Source organism: Neofelis nebulosa, chromosome 10 (assembly GCF_028018385.1).
Source record: "Neofelis nebulosa isolate mNeoNeb1 chromosome 10, mNeoNeb1.pri, whole genome shotgun sequence".
NCBI lineage: Eukaryota > Metazoa > Chordata > Mammalia > Carnivora > Felidae > Neofelis > Neofelis nebulosa.
Genome location: NC_080791.1, coordinates 65,792,126 through 65,813,184, shown reverse-complemented (window position 1 = coordinate 65,813,184; position 21,059 = coordinate 65,792,126). Strand labels below are relative to the sequence as shown.

At 43.1% G+C, this 21,059-nt stretch overlaps 1 protein-coding gene across 6 annotated transcripts in view; it reads left to right on the top strand.

Moving 5' to 3' along the window:
* The window catches only part of SCUBE2 (signal peptide, CUB domain and EGF like domain containing 2), a 63,573-nt gene that overhangs the window by 11,321 nt on the left and 31,193 nt on the right, over positions 1-21,059 (top strand). For all 6 annotated transcript variants that reach the window (XM_058688176.1, XM_058688181.1, XM_058688180.1 and 3 more), the window contains exons 4-10: positions 2,310-2,444; positions 7,353-7,478; positions 10,184-10,300; positions 11,045-11,134; positions 16,244-16,360; positions 17,315-17,437; positions 19,857-19,973. In XM_058688176.1, coding sequence (XP_058544159.1) covers positions 2,310-2,444; positions 7,353-7,478; positions 10,184-10,300; positions 11,045-11,134; positions 16,244-16,360; positions 17,315-17,437; positions 19,857-19,973 — 825 coding nt within the window. The remainder of the gene's footprint in view (positions 1-2,309; positions 2,445-7,352; positions 7,479-10,183; positions 10,301-11,044; positions 11,135-16,243; positions 16,361-17,314; positions 17,438-19,856; positions 19,974-21,059) is intronic.

The window sequence follows — 21,059 nt, the reverse complement described above, 5'->3', positions numbered from 1 at the left end:
AGTTTAAAACAACACCACTGCCTAAGTCTCATCCAAGACTAGTTATATCAGTGTCTCAGGAGGTGGGGTCCAAGCATCTGGATGCTAACATGCAGCCAGGGTGGAGAACCACTGTTTTGCAGTCTAGAGAAACTCGCCAGGCTAGTGATACCTCTTTGTGCATGTGAACACACACACTTTTGTATTAATTCAGTCAGAGTGTGTCACTCAATGGCACATTTCTAATTGCTTTGGAGAAAGGAATAGTGGGTTAAATGGAGGGTGGGTGGGTGATGGCTCAGAGGGGAGCACACCTTTACTCAAAACCAATCCAGGATTTGGTGTTCAGGGAAACAGATCTCTCCAGCCCACCATGAGTCCTCACCATGGAACACCTTGGCCAGGTGTGTTCCAGAGTAGCTCATCCTTTGGAATGTGCTCCCTTCACCCTTTGGCATAGAGAAGGGCAAGTTTGTTAGGCTTAAGGGGATGGCTCAGGTCCCATCAGTTTAGAAAGGCATCTGCCTGGTAGTGTGGGAGGATGCATGACTGTAAGATCAGAAGCTTGAAACCAGATAATAGATATTTAAATGTGAATTTTCTTGTTATGGATGTGCCCAGAAGCTAATGATAGGCACATGGGAAATCAGGCTAGAGAAATAAATTGCTTTTATATCAGCCTTCTCCTTGAGTCTTTGTCATGTCTGAGATTTTTCTGGAAGTTTCCTCTTATTTGGCTCTAGTGATGCTGTGCTCTCCTGCTTTTTTGTTCATGCATTGAACAATTAATGTGCACCTGAAGTTCCAGGGCTATGCTTAATAAAACAAAGGTCTCTGTCCTCACGGAGTTCACAGTCTAGTGGAGATGGATAGGTAAAATATTTTGAGGGGTCAAAGGTACAAATTAAAAAAAAGAAGATTTTGAGAATACACTATGGTAAGTGTATTGGTAGAGCCATGCACAGAGTAATTTATGACACAGTGGAAGGAAAGTCCCCTAACTCCATCCTGGGGGGCACAGAAAGACAGAGGAAGATTCACCCCCTTTCTGTCTTTCTGATGGCTCCTCTTCTGGGGCTTCTGCTGTCTCACCTACCTCCTGCTGCTGGTATTCTCCCGAATTCTACCTCTGGCTATGTGCTCTCTGCAACCCTTCTGTCCCTTCCCACACTCCTGCCTGGGGCTTTCTTATCTACATCCACCACTTTATAAGGCCACCACAAGTAAATGACTTTCAGAGGTGTCTTTACAACACCAGACTCAGGTTTCCCTCTGCTACTGGACCAAGGCCTGAATGTCAGCATCTCACATATATCACCTCCCTACCGTGGTGGGGGTCAACCACATCCCCATCCCAATTTCCCTACCCAGCTCTGGTCTTCACCATGTTTCTCGGCCACCCTACCCGATGCCCATGTGGCTTTCCACCCTGCAGGCACCTTGCCCACAGTGCTTCTGTTTTTTCCTTCCTAGGCATCCCCTCAGCCAGGCCCCAGGCCCTGTCCCCGACTAGCACCAGCTGAGGCTATTTCAGGTTCACATGTGAAGCCAGGCTTTTGATTCTTCTCCTTCCTTGTGTCCTACCCTTGGCTATCACCTTATTCTTCCTAACTCCAGGATCTGGCCATGCCACCCTTGCTACAGTGGTTCCAACTGCCTCTTAGATTAAGAGACAGGTATTCAAGGTCCTCTACAGAGTGACCCAATCTATTCCCAGCTTTATCTCCTATAACTTCCCTGCATGTACCCATGCTCCAGCCAAACAAATGACTCACCCTTATCTGAACATGCTCCATGCTCCCCAGCATTTGTGCTATGCTCATACTCTTTCTTTTGTCCAGAGTCCCTTCTCCTGATTTAGAACTGAAGACATCCTGTAGGGCCCATCTTCCATCAGCTTTTCCATAAAACCCAACCTGATACCCCACAACCAGGTGGCCTCTTTTTCCCTTGTACCACCTTTTACTGTATCTCACAATTACTTGTACGTTTGTCTCTTTCCCTTTGCTGAAGGCCATGCTCCTAGAGCAAAAGAATTTGATCCTACTTATCTGTGTTTTACTGTCCCCTCTAGCACCATACTTTGGAAAGAGAAGGTGTTCAATAAATATTTACCGAATATATTATCTTGTATTCATGTGGAGGGCCTGCTTAAGTGAGCCCCAGAACTTTGTGGTCTTGGGTCCCTGCTAACGTCAATTCTGAGAGTTTCTGTGATGCAGGGAAGGAAGAGGGACCTCATCTCTGCTTAGCGGGTGTCCTGAGATGCTGGGAGGGGTGGGCATTTGAAACAGTCACAAAAGCAAAGGCTAATCCTCCTCTCCCTCCAGATGTGGACGAGTGCCTGGAGAACAATGGTGGCTGCCAGCACACCTGTGTCAACGTCATGGGGAGCTACGAGTGCCGCTGCAAGGAGGGATTTTTCCTGAGTGACAATCAGCATACATGCATTCACCGCTCCGAAGGTGCCTCTGCTCTGCTGTGGGCCTGGGGGGCTGGGGGGGGGGAAGGGTGCAGGGGGCAAGGAAACCCCTCACCCCGAGTGAGTTTAGAGGGGAAGTACGGAGTATAGACATTCTGGAGGCTTGTGGATGAATCTAGACCCTGCTACTGGGTGAACCCTGGGCAAGCTGTTTTAGCTTCCACTTCCTCACCTGGCAAAATAAGTGGGTTGGGCTGGGTGAGCTCTGAGAGCTCTTTAAACTCTCACATTCCTGATTCTAATCTTTAAATAGAGAACATTTCAAACATGACTAGGTGTCTCAGGAAGAATGTAATGGACAATCTGCCAAGTTTTTCAAAACGGTGCTGCAAACCACAGCCCCAAGTGCGAGCCTGCTCTGAGCTCTGGGTGGGCAGGGAGGGGCTGGAGCCTTTTTATAAGGACTTGCAGACCCAGAACTGGCCTTCCCTGTGTTTCCCATTTTTGAACCCTGAGCCTCTGGCGTTCTAGGACCCCCTCCCTACAAGTGGGCTTTCTATGCTGTGGTTTTCCTGTGTGGCTGCTTATGATTCCTTCATAAATTTGTAGACAACTCTTCTGATGGCCTCCCTTTTGTTCTCTTTGTTTTGGGCCTATACTTTTTTTAAATTCCTCTATTAGTTCAGTGGATTCTTAGGAGGGAGAGGCATTAGGAACACGTGGCCAGTCAGCCACTTTTAACTGAATGACATGTTTTTAATTCTCTGCACTTTCTTAAGCCAAAGAACCACATTTTGGTGGCTGTATTTCTCCTGGGGTTGCCTGAGTCTGTTTTTGAGGGAAATGCTCTAAACATTAGACTATTAACTCCTTTTGGCATGTGGTGCTGCTTGTTCATTCTCATAACTTAAGAATGAGGTGATTTCAAGTTCTTCTACTATTTCATCACACATTTGTAGATTTATTGTTAAATCATGGTTCTTGTGACTTTCCAAGGGTGTCTTTTTGGAGGATGATTTCTGCCTCATTTTCCAAGAATGATGGCCCCTTCCTTGTACCTGACTTAGGAAGCCTGTTTGGGTAGTAAGAAGAATGGTCATGGGCCAGTGGGTTTGAGGAGTCTTATCATCCTGAGCCTGCTAGTTCTCAGGGTTTGGGTGGGATGGACAAATACTGGTTCTAATCCGGCAGATCTCTTATCTCATGCAGGCATGGCACTTGATAGAGGAACAGTTGGGTTTAAAGCTCCTGGTAGGTGCTCTGGACTTTTCTGTGAGCCCCGCATCTGGGAATAGGCAGGATTAAGACTCCAGCAGTTAAAAGCGATCTGGATCTCTGGGCACCTCCTCTTTGGTTGCTCAAAGCTGCTTCCTGGGAAGTCACTCGGCTTTCCCTACAGGTGGTGGGGAATGGGGTGGGGACCTGTAGGTCACGCCATTGCTTGAACACAGTATGGATCCTACCCAGTCACAAAGCAGTTCGCAGTGATTAAGATTATCTCTTACTCTTGCACTTCCAAAGCAGTAGCTCAGCCCCTTTCTCCCCTCTGGCGAGACCTCCAGACTGATTACAGACACAGGCTCTTCATAACAGAAGTAAATACAAAAGCAGTCCCTTTTTGCAATCTGTGTTTTCTAAATTTTTAACAATTCAGACATTCTTGGATTCCCTGAAGAGTATTTAAAATGAACTTATTTGTCTGGAGCTAAAGCCAAAATCCAAGAATTTGAGCTGTGGTCTAAGTGTGCTCTCTGTGATTTTCTGTGGTGTTTCAACCTGATTGCTTGGTGAATTCAGGGCAGTGTAAGCCAACAGATTATAGCAGTCTGTAACTGAGACCCTGTCCATCCTAGGGTTTTAACTCTTCAAATAGATCAGTCTGTAAACAGTGTTCCTTTAGGATTTCCTTCTTGATGTGCACATGAAACCCTTAGAACCTGTTATTAAAATGGACCTTAAAACCCATTGTTGATACTCCAAAATTGGTTAAAAGAAGGTGACATTACAAGCTAGTATTTTCTAGTGTTGTGGTTACTTTTAATAATTATTTACTAAATGTTCTTCAATTTAGGGGATCATAATAGATGATTCTGAGGGAAAGCTTAAGCTATTGATTTTTTAAAATTATTCTTCTTAGAGACCCCAAAGCTCTGATAAACAGACTGTGTGTTTTCACCCATGTAATGGGGGTAGGCTGGAGAGAGACATACTGACCCGGCTGGCCTTTGTCCCCATTCATGGGTGCTCAGGCTCTCAAAATGAGCATTCCTCTTTTGTTTTGTCTGGTCTGAGAATATTTTTCGATGCTTGCACCGCTGCCCTTGCAGAGTAGGGGGAAGGTCTCAGGGTAGTGAGGAAGGGGCTGTGCTCTCAACAGGGCCTGTGTCTGTCTTTGGTAGAACATTTCTTGCTCTGTTCGCAAGGCATATATTAATTCAGTTTCCAGAAATATTCTTCAGGGAGACTCTGAGCTGGGGACCACCGCAATAGGCTATTTCTAATGTTTTTGTGAGCTATTTCACTCCCGGTAAACTAAACAACCCTAAACATGACTGCCAGCCCAATTTCTGGGGGGAGCCAGAATCTTGGCTGGGCCTCCCGGTTGGGACCAGACCCATCTGCTTCCCCTAGCAGTGGCATTTTTTTGTGTGTGTCAGGATACTATGAACAGCTTTGGGGGCACCTTTTGAAAAGTCCCCAGCATTTCCAGAGTCATTTTAACCTCTATTACCTCCTGGTAAGTTTAGGTCTGGCTTGATATGATAGGACATTGGGGGCAACTTTTTGTGTATCCCCATGGCATCTGACACAGTCAATCTCTTTCTTTCTTTCTTTCTTTCTTTCTTTCTTTCTTTCTTTCTTTCTTTCTTTCTTTCTTTCTTTCTTTCTTTCTTTCTTTCTTTCTTTCTTTTTCTTTCTTTCTTTCTTTCTTTTTACAGTCAATTCTTAAGAAATATTTCTTGTGTAAGTGAATTGCTCCTCTGAGGTGGTAAAGGTCACTTTGCAAATGTCTTAGACTTGAAAACAGAGTGAAGAGAAGGAGCAGCTGACCTGTTTGGGGAGCGTACTTTGCAGGTATTCCTGCTTCCTTTTCTTGGGCATTGTTATGTTTAGCCCTGGTACTCCTGGTGCCTGTCATTCCAAATGCTCTGTTGATCCACGAGCAAATGTAATTCTTGCTGGGCCTTCCTAGGAGGACAGGGCGCTGCTTCTGGAGACAGCTCTCACCTCCTGTGCTGTCTCAGTATTGGGAGCAAATAACATTTCCAAAAATCACCAGCCAGAACTAAGAGAGAGCTTTGCTCTGATCTAGTACAAGCCCCATTCTGTGTTAACTGACAGCAGCCTTGGCATGGGTGAATGAATCTCAGCAACTTCCAGCAGACTGAGTGCTGGAGTTCAAACAGCTTGTAACTGTCAGATAAAAAACAAAATGGCTTTAAGAGAATATGGGATGCATTAACAGTTACGCTGTCTTTTGGAATAGGAATGATAATACAAACATCTGTTTGTATTAAATCAGCTATTCCAGTTAAGCATAGATCAACGACTCTATGGCGAGAATTAGCGAGAAGTGACTTTTGACTTAATTAGGACCAACTGATTCTAATTAAGTCAAAAGATTTTAGGGGGACAATACAGAACAGTGTAGGATCCTAGAGAAGTTGAATGAAAACATTTTGTACTCATGTTTCAAACAGTGCTACTTTGGGGTGCCTGGGTGGCTCAGTCAGTTAAGCATCTGACTTTGGCTCAGGTCATAATCTCGCAGTTTGTGAGTTCAAGTCCCATGTCGGGCTCTGTGCTGATGGCTTGGAGCCTGCTTCAGATTCTGTGTCTCCCCCTGTCTCTTCCCCTCCCATGCTCATGTTTGGTCTCTCTCTGACTCTCAATAATAAATAAACGTTAAAAACTTTTTTTAAATTTCTACTTCTAGTGTTAGAGAGTGTCTTGTTGGTTGAAAACAAAAAAAACCTACTCTCAAAGACACTTATTGTACAGAGGCAAAGAAGCATCACATGGGCATGTATTTAATATAATAATGCAGTACAAACTGAGCAGAGGTTTTGAGAATACTCTTGGGTGTGATGAGAGTTCCTCCAGAGTTCTGGCAGGTAGCAGGGTCTCAAAGAATTGGTTTTGAGAAGAGGCAGTATTCTGGCAAACCACAAAGATATACACTATGTTATGACCCCATCATTTAAATGCATATTAAACTAGCCAGGAAAAGAATCTTCTTCCCAGCTCTGTTACCACAAGATTGGACCTAATGGAAATGATAGTATACCTGGAAAGGATTTTACAGCACATGTGTGAGGTCTCTTTCTGTTCTCTCTGTTGTGTTGTTGCTATGCTCTGAACCTGCTGAGGGAGGGCCCAGGGACTAGGTGAGAGTGGTCACAGAAGAGAGGCCCCTGGGCTGGTGTTCACATGCTGTTGCCAGAAGATAGTAGTCAGAGCCCCCTCCAAAGTGTGGATTTGGTTGGGGTAGAGAGGGGAGTTGACATTTTCAGAAAATCATCTTCAAGAGTATGTGAACAAGTTGGGAATCTTCGTCTCTGCAGATTTCCTTAGAGAGATTGTCCCCTCTTTGTATCCTTGGTCAGCATGGGTAACAACCTGGCAGAGGTGAGAGTCTAGGTAGCAGTTCCCGGGGTCTGCAGGCTGTGGTTCCACACCCCCCAGAGAGCTCTTGTGCTTTCTTTTCAGTGCACTAGGAAGGCTCCTACCTCTAGGAGACTTCAGACTTTGTATCTCTTGGGTGAGATAAAAATTTTTTATGTCTCTGTTAATTGACCTGACTGGATTTGGATGACATGTTTGTTTAAAATGTGGGGCCGATGGAGACCCAGGCAGGCAGGTCCCCCCTCTCCCCAGCCTTTTGCAGTGCCCCTGGGGTTCAGGACTGTGCCTACAGCCTGCTCACTGGCTGCATGCTGCTGTTTTGCAGAGGGTCTGAGCTGCATGAATCAGAATCACGGCTGTGGTCACATCTGCAAGGAGGCCCCGAAGGGCAGCGTCGCCTGCGAGTGCAGGCCAGGTTTTGAGCTGGCCAAGAATCAGAAAGACTGCATCCGTAAGTACAGACTGGCACACGCCTGTGCTGGGAACCATCCTACTCCACAGGTTGTCTTCAGCAGCCCAGGATCAGAAATGCCACCTCATGGTGGAGCAATCACATCAGGAAAGGCAGCCATCTTAAGATACTGACCTTCACTGAGGACTAAGTTTGCTGCACAAGGGTAGTCTCTGATAGGGAAAGGAAATGATACTTTTTAAGGGAACCAATCGGAAGGAAATAAAATTTGGGAGTGAGGACTGTGAATGTTGGGGGCCAGTCTCCCTGTTCCCACAGAATGAAACCAAATGTTGTCATCTGGCAATCACAGCTCTTTGCTACCTGGTCCTGCTTCTTGTACAAGCCACATCCACCTCCTTTTCCCAAACACCGACCTATTTGCCTGCTGGAGAACAGCCCATGTTCTTTCATGCCTCCAAGCCTTCTCCAAGCCCTCCTCCTCACCTGGCTTGGTGAATTCTCACTCAATTTTTAATATTCTGCCTAACGCCTAATAATGATAAGGATAATAGCTACTTTTGGGGAACATTTACTGTGTGCAAAGTCTTGTCCAAAGATGTACCAATTCCATTGAATTCTTAATATCACCACCCTATGAGCTAAGTATTATTATCCTCATTTTTAGTTGAGAAAATTATGGAGAAGGTAAAGCAACAAGGTCACACAGGGAGAACATGGCCAATTAGGATTTGGGTGTCGATCTAGCTCGAAGGCTCTTTAGCACTTTGCTAGACTTCCCCAGAAGCCCTGACAGACTGGGCAGCCATTTTGTATTTTGGCTCCCACAGCACTGTTGATCCCTCAATTATAGCACACGACACCAGGCTTGAATTGTGTATTTATGTGTCTGTCTCCCCAGCTGTGAGCCCCCACAGTCAGGGACCTTGTCTTATTTTTGCCTCTTAGTCTTCCCCTGGTGCCTACCACAGGATGTGCTCACTACATATTTATTTATGAATGGATGGATCAATGGTGTACCCAGTCTGGACACAGCTGCCATACAACGATGAAACACAATAATGAAACTCCAACTGGTAATAGGAAACAACCTGCTATTAAAGGTGTTCCTAAACCACTATCTATGCCAGAGGAGACACGGATGGTTTTCCTTTAGCAACTCTTCCCAAAGCCATGGACTTTCTATAATTCCCCTGCAGTTTGCGGGGGATGGTTGTTTACAGTGAGTCGACCTGAGTGGTTAAGAGATGAGGAGGTAGTTTCTCTGGTGAGAGACTTTTCTCCATTGTCTCCATCACAAAGCAGAGTGCAGCTCTGAAACCTGCCAAACCAGGGCTGGTGCCACCACCAGAAATAGATTCTGACAGACTCTTAGGACTCCTAAAAGTGAGGCTGTCCCTGCAAGCTTCTAGTGGGCTGAACCAAGTGGCTCCACTAGGTGCCTTCACAAGGAGGACCCACGTCTCTAGAGGAGACTCACCTGTGGAGTGCGACTCTTTGGCAGTTCAGTTTTTCAGGGGCTAGTAGAATACCTAGAATTTAAATTTTAAAATATTCTTGAGATGTCACTTCCTCAAATATTATTATAATCACATTTGAGGAAAGAACAAAAAGAAAAACAGAAGAATTCCACCACATAACCAGCTGTTTCACCGTTGGTTTTTTTTTTTTTTTTTTTTTTTGCTCTTCCCTTATGTCCCTTCACTTTTTCCATATTCCCATTTAGTTGTTCTCAGACATACGCAATTTTTACACCACTGTGACCACAGAACAGTTTCTTTCTCACGTCACAAATATGTATTTCGTTCTTTCACATTGGAAACATTACAAATGCTTATGTAAGAATTTCAACAGCCCTAAGTGTGTAAAGAAAATCTATAACCTTCCCTTTCCCATTTCTCTTGCCAGAGGTAACCACGGTTCAGTTTGATGATAGATCATTTTGAGTTGGCTTTTTTTTTGGCTTATCATCAGTGAGTTCATACAGTCTTCGTAATCGTTGGTTAATGTTGCATTAAATATGTGCAGTCATCATTTCCTCTACATTCCCTCCCTTCTAACTAATCTAGATAGAATCTGATGAGAGAGATTCTAATGTATTTGTACAAATAAGTATTATCTGTTTCTTCCAGAGTAAAGTGCTAGAACATTTTCTAAAGCCCCAGTATAGCTGTATTAATATGCAAACTTCTCCTGATAGAACAAAGCAGTAGTCTAGAATCTTTTGGCATAATTCCCCTGGAATAGTGATAATCTCTCTTACCTTCCTGTTGCCATTTTCCTGTATAACTGCTCAAATCTGTCATTCAGCATTTCTTTTTTTTAATGTTTTTTTTTAAGTTTATTTATTTATTTTGAGAGAGAGAGAAAGAGAGAGCAGGGGAGGGGCAGAGAGAAAGGGAAAGAGAGAGAATCTCCAGTGGGCTCTGCACTGACAATGGAGACCCCGATGTGGGTCTCGAACTCACGAACTGCGAGATTGTGACCTGAGCTGAAATCAAGAGTCAAGATGCTTAACCTACTGAGCCACCCAGGTGCCCCAGCATTTCTTGAATTCATACTGTGACTATCTGTTACCTAGACAGCGTCTGGCTCTGAGTCAGGGTTACTTCTTTTATGTGTAGTGCCTAGCACACACTAGGTGTTCAAAACTTGCTGAATGACAAGCAGAGATCTTCTGAAGCAAACCCATCCCTGGTTGTGGAAAAGTCAGTGCTCAGTGTGTTGCTTGGGTTTCCTCTTAGTGACCTGTAACCATGGGAATGGTGGGTGCCAGCACTCTTGCGAGGACACCACCGAAGGCCCGGAGTGCAGCTGCCACCCAGGGTACAAGATGCACACAGATGGAAGGAGCTGCCTCGGTGAGTGACCCCTACACTTGGTGAGGGTCTGCCCCAGCCTGCCCACCCCTAACCCCAAAACTGAACCTAACTGTTAATGGTGTTTAGCACCAGATTCAGGGTATTTCCAGAGCATTTGCCTCCAGATGGGTTCCGTGATGCTTTACATGTGGTGGTGGGAGTAGTCTAGTCCTGGGAGGGTGTCCCCTCTCTCCCTGTGCCACCATGGAAAGCCCTTTCTCTTCTCCTAGACTAGGGGGGCTCCTGAAGATGGTACTCTGGAGACTGGGACAATACATCCTAAAGGTCCAGGGCGACATGAAGTTAAAGCTAGCCATTTGTGATGACACAGTGGCCCTTATGGTCAGCAGAAGCCCCTGTTGCCTATTTCTGTTGGGATGCTATCCTGTACTTCATGGTCCGTCCTTTGCTAGCTCCATTTTAGAGGTTCCCAGGCCCCAGGTTCTTTTTGTCCTGGACTGAGGGTACTGGAGTGAATCTGAAGCTTACATTCCCTAGTGTCTCTTTGGTCACTGCAATATGCTTCAAAAATCTTTTCCATATTTAATGTTTACTAAGGCTCTGCGGCCATTCAACATACTGTGTTTCCCGCAGAGCCTCTTTACAACACGTTTTTATTGAGGGAACAGAGTGGCACATCTTACATTGTTCTCGTGTCTGGGGTTTCGGCAGAAGGGGTTGTGCAGGGGATGAATAATCTGATTCATTCAGTCTGAGAACTGTGCTGTTTTGCGTCTCTTATAGAGCAAGAGGACGCTGCCCTGGAGGTGACAGAGAGCAATGCCACAACAGTGGTGGATAGTGATAAACGGGTGAAACGGCGGCTGCTCATGGGTAGGCACTGCAACCTCTTCCTTGGCCACTGTCCTGTCCCTTTCCCTCCTTAACTTATTACATCAGGCCTGAACCTGGGCCTAACTTATTACATCAGGGCCCCTACACCCCCAGACCAGCTGGACCTGGGTCAGCAGCTCCTGTCAAGCCACATTGTGTCTGTTCTTCACCCACTGCTGTTACTTAGTCACCATCCAAGGACTCTAGAATTGTGGGAAGAGCACCGGCCCAGCAATCAGAACAAGCAAGTTAGCCTCCTAGCGCTGCCCCCAACTGGCTGTGAGACTCGGGCAAATCCCCCTGCGCCTCGGTCTCCTGGTCTTTCTTTGAAACGGATATAATAAAACCTACCTCTTAGGGTTATCAGGAAGCTCAGTTATGATAATAATATGCAAAAGTGGCCATAGTCCAATGCCTGGGACTTAGTGGGTGGTCAGTGAATGTCAGTTCCTGTCCTTCTGAGTAACTAACTGACCAGGGAGGCACTTTGGGCAGGCAGCCCCTAGCTTAGCATGGTGATTTGTCTGGGTTTTTGTCAGCCGAGTCATCTTCTCTCTGACTTCAGCCCATGGTAATGGCAAAAGAGATGAATGGAGAAGAGTGGCACTTGGCTGTGGGATATAAGAAGGTCTGCCAGCAGATCTGCCAGCAGAGCTGGAGACGGGAACAGAAGTAGAGGCAGTGGCTGTGTGGGTGGCAATCAGATCCTCTGGCACATTATTATTCTGGAGAAAGCTTGGCTTGACCTAAACAAAACCAGTTTTTTGATAGCTTCTATATTTAACAGGTAATATATTTAGCAGACATTGGCCACCAGGCAGGTGACATTTCTGAGCTCTTTTCTACCCTATTAAAATTATATTTAATTGCGTTGAATTAAAATACTGCATACGAGTAGTATAAAAAACCTTAAAAACTTTAATCAGTGCTATTAGGCATGTAATGAAATACATCATTTCCTTGCCTCAAAACTTCCCTTTCCCTCATCCCATTTGACAAAGGCAACAATTTTCATTTCTCCTAGTTGTTTCTTCTTCTAACTTGCCCTCCACCATATTCCTGAAAAGTATATATAGTTATTTCTCTTTTTCCCACGAATATTGTGACATTATACACTTATTTCTTGTTGTGTCAGTTTTAGATATTTACTTTGACTTCCTATTCCAGGACACAACAAGTTTTAGCTCTCTTCTGCCCTCTCCCCTAATGCATACACTCCCTCTCCCATACCCTTAATGTGGTTTTATCACTATTTAAATCAATATTATGTATTTACATCATTGTGATTATGAATATCTAAATATGATTCACCTGAACCATGTAATGTGCTATGATTATTATTTTCTCTGCTTAGTTTTCTAAGTACCTCTTAGCAGTTCTTTTGCAAATTTCAGGCAGAGTTCTAAAACCCTTTCAATGTGTTCAAATACAACAATTGTCTTATCAATTCCATTTTCTTCTTTTTATTTTATTTTATTTTTTTTCAGTATATGAAATTTATTGTCAAATTGGTTTCCATACAACACCTCCATTTCCTTCTTAAAAAGTATCTTCCGGGGGCGCCTGAGTGGCTCAACCAGTTAAGCTTCTGACTCTTGATTTCAGCTCAGGTCCTGATCTCGCGGTTTGTGAGATTGAGCCCCACGTTGGGCTCTGTGCTGATGCAGCGGAGCCTGTTTGGGATTCTCTCTCTCCCTCTGTCTCTGCCCCTTCCCCGCTCAAAATAAATAAATAAACATTAAAAAAATGTTTTTAAAGTGTCTTATGAGGCTTCCCTGCTGTAGAGGGGCCTGATTCTTCAGGCTGGCTGTACACTTCTCCTCTGGGCCTTCCCATTAGCACCAGCCTGGGAATGCCCTTCACCATGCTCCTGTGTCAGTAGACCTCATGTCTTCTCTTTTGTTAGTTTACACGGGTAGGTATAGGTTTTTAAAAGCCTTCCATGCCTGAGAATGCCTTTCTACTCTCCTTTTATTGAGAATTTAGCTCAGTATAGAATTCCGAGTTGTGAGTAGTGAGTGCTCTATTTTTTTCAGGCATTCAGTGTTGTTTTAGGAAATCTAAAGTCATTTTTATTTTTGATCCTTTGAATGGAATCTATGAAAGCTTCTGTCTGGATGTTTTCAGGGTCTTATCCTTGTCCCTGTTGATGTGAAATTTCACAATAATGACCCTCACTATGGGACTTTTCCCACCTGTTATGCTGAAGGCCACTCAGTTGGCCTTTTCAATATGGATATTTGAGTCCTTTAGTTCTGAGACAGTTCCTTATATTTTTTCTTTGATAATTTTCTTCACTCCATATTCTCTGTTCTTTCTCTCTGGAACTTGTGTTAGTTGGCTGTTTAACTCCTCTAATTTTCTTCTCTTTTCTTAAATTTTTGTTCTATTTCTAGGAGATTTTCCATTTTTTTCTTCTAATCCTCTCCAGGATTTCTTTTTAAATTTCTGTTTTCATACTGTAATTTTTCAAGAATTTTACTTTGGTCTTTTGTTGTAGGTACATATTCATGTTTCGTGAATGCTTTTCTTATCTCTCTGAGGAAATTAATTACAAGGTTTTTAAAACTTTTATTTTTTTCCCCCTGTATTAGCTTTGTTTCTTCCAAGTTCCCTCTTCCTTGTTTGTTTGATTTGGTGCATTTGTTTAATTTTAAAGGCCTTCTTGAACTGTCTGGTGATTCTAGGTTGAGTTTTCATATTTAATAGTGAAATACTAAAAAGCCAATTGGATATTCTATCAGTTGGTAGGCTTTATACTTGGATGACTAGGCAGTGACTTAGCCATTTCATCTGGAGATCTTCAAATGCTAATATCTATACGTCTTTTCACTTGGGCAGGCCAGTTCAGTCTCCTGCCAAGTATAGTCTTGCCTGTCAGTGTTCCCAGAGCTGGGATGATGGTGGTGGTGGTAAGACTTTGAGATCTCTCTTTTCAGGGTATAGATTTTTACCTAACAGTGTCTCTTCCTCCCTCTCTGCTATTCCTGGTACCCTGGAGCCCAGTACTTCTCTGGTCCCACTTCTCCAGAGGATAAATTTCTCTGTTGTAGCCCGAATAGGGAAGGGGGAGTCACCTGGCTGTGAAATTTAGGAGGGGATCTGAGGGTTTATCTGTTTCTTTCACAGACTTATAATCAATCTTCCTATTTTTAACTCCTTCCTCACCTCTGCCTCTAGAGTAACTTCGTATCTCCAATTCCCAGGCCTTTCTGGGGTTCTGTGGCTCATATGAGCTTACCACCTGTTGGCACCCCCTCTGCAGACCACTAGGGTTTATCTTTCTGCTGTGCCCATTACTGCTCCTCCACTGATATGCCACTTCCAGGATGTTTATATTGTCTTGGCTTCCATTTTCTTTGTCCTTAAGGATTTGTACTTTAAAAAAATTTTAATTTCAGTATAGTTAACATACAGTGTAATATTAGTTTCAGGTGTACAATATAGTGACTCGGCACTTCCATACAACACCTGGTGCCCATCACAAGTGCACTCCTTAATCCCCATCACCTGTTTCACGTATCCACCCACCTACCTCTCCTCTGGTTACCATCCATTGTTCTCTGTAGTTAGGAATCTGTTTTTTGGTTTGTCTCTCTCTTTTTGTCCTTTGCTCATTTGTTTTCTTTCTTAAATTCCACATATGAGTGAACTCATATGGTATTTGTCTTTCTCTGACTTATTTAGTTTAGCATGAAAAAAAAATTTAAGTGTCTTCGGAGTATAGGGTATTGTAACTCCATCTGTGTTGTTGCAAATGGCAGGATTTAATTCTTTTTTATGGCTGAATAATATTCCAGTGTGTGTGTGTGTGTGTGTGTGTGTGTGTGTGTGTGTGTGTATCATGTTTTCTTTATTCATTCATTCATCAACTGATGGACACTTGGGCTGTTTCCATAATTTGGCTATTGTAAATAATGCTGCCAGAAACATGGGGTGTATGTGTCCCATTGAATTAGTGTTTTTGTATTTTTTGGGTAAATATCCAGTAGTGTGGTTACTGGATTGTAGGGGAGTTCTATTTTTAACTTTTAGAGGAATCTCCATACTCTTTTACACCAGTTTTTAAGGATTTATACTTTATTATTTTTTGTTTGTTGTGTGTATGTGTGTGTGTGTGAGAGAGAGAGAGAGACAGAGACAGAGACAGGGAGAATTCCAAGCAGGCTTCTCACTGACAGTGCAGAGCCCAACACCGGGCTCTTTGCAGGACTTGATCTCACCACTGCAAGATCACAACTCAAGCTGATATTGAGAGTTGGATGCTTAACCAGCTGAGCCAGCCTGGTGCCCCAAGGATTTATACTTGAAAAAAATCTATTTACTCTCATGTTAGGTTTTGAGAGGAAATAGATATACCTATTCTACTGTCCTATTTAATTAGAACTAAGCTTCTCCCCCCAAGGCTCTACAGTGAGGTAGCTATGGAAGTAAAAGCAGTAAGTGAAACTAGAAGGACATTTGCTTGTTGTTCCTCATCTCTTTAGTTGTGACTTAACAACTTTGGCTGATTTTTTCATGTACTTCTGACAGGTCTTTCTCCTTTCAGCGAAAGGTAAACTTCTAATCTGAGTTAATTGGCAGTTGCAGGGATGAAGTCCAATGACTTCCTTCTGCAGCAAGGGAATAGTTGGGTTAGGGAAGCTTGCCCTCTCTTGCTTCTCCTATTACTTATATTGAAGGGAGAGGGTTCAGGATTGAGGAAGGGACATCCCCCTTTGCCCTGTTCTGCATTCACATCTAGCTTGCCAGATGTAGCCACGCTTAGCAGGTCACTGGCTGTGGATCAATAGGAAATTTTAGTGGCTTCAAATCTGCCAGTGGGGGATTGGGAAGGCTCAGCAAGTTGGCGAGAGAGACATTGTTAGCCTTGTATCAAGCTTCTTTGGGAGATGTCACTTATTTAGATGGGAGAGAGGAGCTGCACCTGCTGTCTCTTTAGCTCACCTGCAGGTGGTAGAGACTTGGGATACAACTGTGAGTACCCCACCATGCTTCTTGGATTTCATGAACTTTGACAGTTATTAATACTGCAGCAATATCCTTTCCTCCCAGCTGTATCAGCATTTCTTTAGCAAGCTAACTGTCTTTTTCTTACCTCCTTGTCAGAAACGTGTGCTGTTAACAATGGAGGCTGCGATCGCACCTGTAAGGATACTTCAACAGGTGTTCATTGCAGTTGTCCTGTTGGATTCACCCTCCAGTTGGATGGGAAGACTTGTAAAGGTAGCCTGTGCCTCTCCATGCTGCTAATGTATGGGGATGAAGGAAGCTCTTCCCCTCCATATCTCCTGAGTGATTCCGGATTTGCTTATGATTCATATTGATCGAAGCTTTTCTTCCCTGGACTAGTGGAAGGTTATAATTGAGTAAGCTTAATTAGAACCAACTTAATTACACTAACTATTGAGAAGGTCAGCTTCAGCAAGCATCAGATGACCCATTTCAGGTAGGGCCTTATTAGAAAAAGGCAGAAGCTCAAGAAAACATTCATTTGCAGGTGATAATATCAACATCTTATAAATAACAATCTAGAGACTATTTATAAATAACAGCCAAGATTGTTATCCAGAGAACATAATGAATAACTATAAAATTAGCTTTTACTAATGAATAGATACCTCAGTGACCTGCTAGCATTTCATGGGCAAGAGTACAAAGGCTTAGTTCTTTAACATGATAAAAAGTAGACAACCAGTTACCAGATGAAACTGAGAGAAGATAAGATTAATTTGAGTATCAGGAATCATTTAAAAGCATTGAGACTACTTGATTGTTGTGTAATTTGCCAAAGCAAATGTTCTAATTCCTTATAAATTGAAGCATTAAACTGGAATGGAAAGTATGCCCAAGGGAGCCATCTTATCTTGAGAGAGCAGGGCAAGAATGAAACTATAATAGGACATCACCATTCTTTCCCATAACATGTGTCCTTAATGCTAGTTCAGGGTAGCACAAGTCAGAGTTCTCAAGGGGACAAGACACTTGTCTTTCCAAATCAGTTAAGCCAGACTAGAAAACATGTGTAAGATTAAAAACATCAGCAAACATCCTTAAACGCTTTTATGGGTCTGTTTTTGTTTCAGAGAGTAATGAAGCACGCACACAATAGCACTTCAGGGATTTGTGGAAAACCAGGCAAGTATCGCTCTCTGATTTGCCGATGCTTACCTGTTACAGATATTGATGAGTGCCAGACCCGCAATGGAGGTTGCGATCATTTCTGCAAAAACACCGTGGGCAGTTTTGACTGCAGCTGCAGAAAGGGATTTAAGTTATTAACAGATGAGAAGTCTTGCCAAGGTATGTGCTGAAACATAGCTGTGCTGTGCAATGCCCGCTGGTTGGAGCAGAGAAGACGAAACCCCACTTTGGCAGAGACTGGCTCATTGGGCTTCTTGATGGGGTCATTAATCCAACCTCCAGTCCATGCTTCACTTATTTCATCTGTTGGTAGAGTAAAAACACCAATGTAGCTCACAAGTATTAACGATTAGAGAACACCTTAAAGAATCCATCTGGTGTGATTACAGCAGAGCTGGCTGCTAGAAATGGAATGGATCACAGAGTGTAAACAGGGTTGCATTAGGGTGTTGAGATTATGAGGAATTTTTCTTTTCTAAAAATTTCCTTTAATTTTGAGGATTTTGTAATAAAACTTGGTGGAAAAAGTATGTAGATTGAGTTAACATACCTTACCTTTTCCTAGCGAAAAGTTGGGGTCAACCCATAATCAAGGTCATGTACCAGTTGATCTCTTCCTTATAGCCCTTGTTTTAATGACCAGCCTTTGGTGCTTGGGGAGAAGAACGGTGGAGAGGGAAGGGGAATTGAGTGGAGGCAAGGCTGGTGGGTCCTCGGGCAGGATTGCAGACCCCCTCTTACATGCTTTCCTCCCACACAAGAGGTGTGGTAAGGGAGCATCTTTGGGGAGCAGTTGTTGATATTAATAACTCTTATGGATGGGAGTAAGCTTTGTTGGGTGAGAAACATCATATCTAGTTTCAGATGAGCACCTTTTATGCCCTATGGATATATAGGAAGCAGCTTTCAGGAAAGATGTGCTGTCATGTATTCTTGTTCCATTTCTGGAAATAAGAACAGCCTAACTTATTTTGTTAGAAATCCCAGAATTAAACTAAAATCAGAAAATAATATCTGATTTCACTTTAGGTAATAAAAATGGAACATTACCTTCTTTTAGCCTTATGGTATGAATTAGGTTTCTCTCTTGTTTTTTTTTTTTTTTCCTCCTAATACATAATTTGTCAGGCAGTTCAAGTATAGCCCCCTTTAAATTCAGCAAGATCATTCTAGATGAGTATTGCATGGCTTTCTTCTATTTGACTTGGAAAGCAAATTTGATGTTGCACATAATGTTTCCTAATGTATAGGGCAAGAAATACTGTTTAAGCTGTGTAAACACATTAAAAAGGAATTAGAAAAGTGATCTCATTATTTTTGGCAAAGCAACAGCCCATCATGCGCAGCCAAAGCCAGCTACTGAACAAGTCCACATTCCCAACAACTGGTTGATGTTAATCACAGAATTCAGAGAGTGACATCAATTACTAGGGAAGAAATGGACTTTTTTCCTATTTTTCACTGATCAGAACAAATATTTTCACAGAACAGATTTACTGAGGAAATTGCCAAGATTTCTGGGAAAAGCAAATGATGAAGAGATTTTGTAAGAATTTGCCCTTTCTAATTTCATCTTTTCATTCCTCCAGTTCCTTCCAAATGTTTGGTTTTTATTAACATAGTTTCTTGTGGCACATTTGGTGTTGAAAAAGAGATCTAGCTCTGGGCTAATTGGCTTCCACTGAGTTCTGTACTGGTCCTGGTTTATCCATTTGGAGACACAAGTCGTAACTCTATTTAAAAAAAACCCTCCAAAGAGTTGAGGAAATGAAGCACTGAAATTCTAGTCTACAGGAAAGATGTGAAGACCAGACCAGGGAAGAAGAGATGATTAAATCGACAAAGGCAGCCTCCTGAGGCTAGTTTCCAGGACCTCAGCTGAAGCCAGCAATGCCTCCACATTGAACCAGGACAGGAGGGGCCTTGTGGGGCTGAACCATGGCAGAAGAACAAAGCCAAGGGATTGGCCAAGAGGATCCAGTTTGGAGCTTAAACACCAAATTTTCGTGTCTGCAATAGAAACTCACTGAGGATGTTTGTGTTCATGCATTCTTTTAGTGCAGAGGACATTAAAACCGAGGATAAATTGGACTCCTGGGGCCAGAAGACTAATTCTGGAAAGACAGGAACCAGATTTATCTCCAACCCAGCTGTTTTCTCCTTTCAATTTGCTAGAGCTTATATAATTAGTACTGCTGTTTTACCAATAGTAATATAACAACAATAATGTATGGGTTGCACCTTATAGTTTACAAACCCTTTTAAGGTATGCTGTCTCATTTAGCTTCATTTAAATATTTTAAATTACTCAGCTCTGCAAATAGGCATGTGAGAAAGACCAACTGAGCCTAAAGACGAGTGCAGTTTGCAACAGAATTTGGAAATAAGGATTCTGGTTGTGAGTTTACTTATTGTAGGCTGCCCAACATTGTCTAAACACAAGTGAGCAAGAGAACTGATACTTTTAAATTTCTGTTTATGTTGTTTTTGTTGTCAGTCAATAGGTGGAATTACAAATGCTCTTTCCACTCATCCCTCAGAGTTGGTTTCAGCTCCCCTCTCCCTTTGACAATTACAGATGTGGATGAATGCTCTTTGGATAGGACCTGTGACCACAGCTGCATCAACCACCCGGGCACATTCGCATGTGCTTGCAACAGAGGGTACACCCTCTATGGCTTCACCCACTGTGGAGGTGAGCAGAATGTCCCTCTAGAGTCAGGTGAACCTGGGCCTGCAGGGGAGGCCTAGCTCCCAAGGTTTCTCCAGATCAGGGTCAATTTTCCTATATTGGGGAGTGAATGGGATGTTTTAGTCCCTGTATAGTCGTAGTGACTTCATCAACTCAAGGGAAACATCTGCTAAGGGAAATCTATCACACTGATCCCTTTAACGTGTTGAGTGTGAAATGGAGCAGAGAGAAGAAGTGAGCTAATCAACTGTGAATTCTTTGTTGACTTTATTGACATAGTTGTATTCAGTGGAAGGGTCTCTCAGGAGCTGATATCCTGTCTGTTGGAACTTCCCAGTGGATAGGAAAGTCACAGTCCTCAGAGAGGGCACCAACCAATTCCACAGCTTTGCTGTGCACAGGAACTAGCTGAAAAGCCTTTTTAAAGCTTGGAGCTAGTCTTTGGACAGGTCTTTGAGCTGTGAGTGGGACCGTCGACTTAATCTCTCTGTGCTGTGCCCATGTAGCAGCATGTTCTGATGTCATTTGTCCTTATTCTCGTGTAGACTATGGCATAAATAAGATTTGACATCAAATGACTCCCCCCACAATTCTGAATGACTTGGGCTTCTTAAAGGTATTACTGAGTATCCGAATATTTGGGAACTACTGGCCTAAATACTTCCTGCCCAATCCTTGTGTTCTATACATAATAAGAATGGAGCGTAGTGGGATTTGGTATAGATAGTATTGTCTCTCTTCTTTTCGATACATCCTTGGCATGGCTAAAAATGTACTTTTCCAGTCCACCAAGAATATATTCAAGAAAATATTCCCTGAATATGGATGTGTGTCTGGGTTTTTGATGGACCACCTTCCAACCTAGACTCAGTCTCAGGTTGATGGGAATTAGTGCAAGTCATTTTCCTTTTCTATATTCCACCTACTGAATATGAACTGTCAAGTGAAGAATCCGAATTCTATCTCCCTTGGTATGTAGCCCAGGAGGATGGGCTATGCAGTGCTTGAGCTTGGACATCTGAAAGTAGAGTGTGCCGCCCTTCTGAGTATCCTGAATGGGGGAAATGTTTGGTCAAGAACGGAACTTGA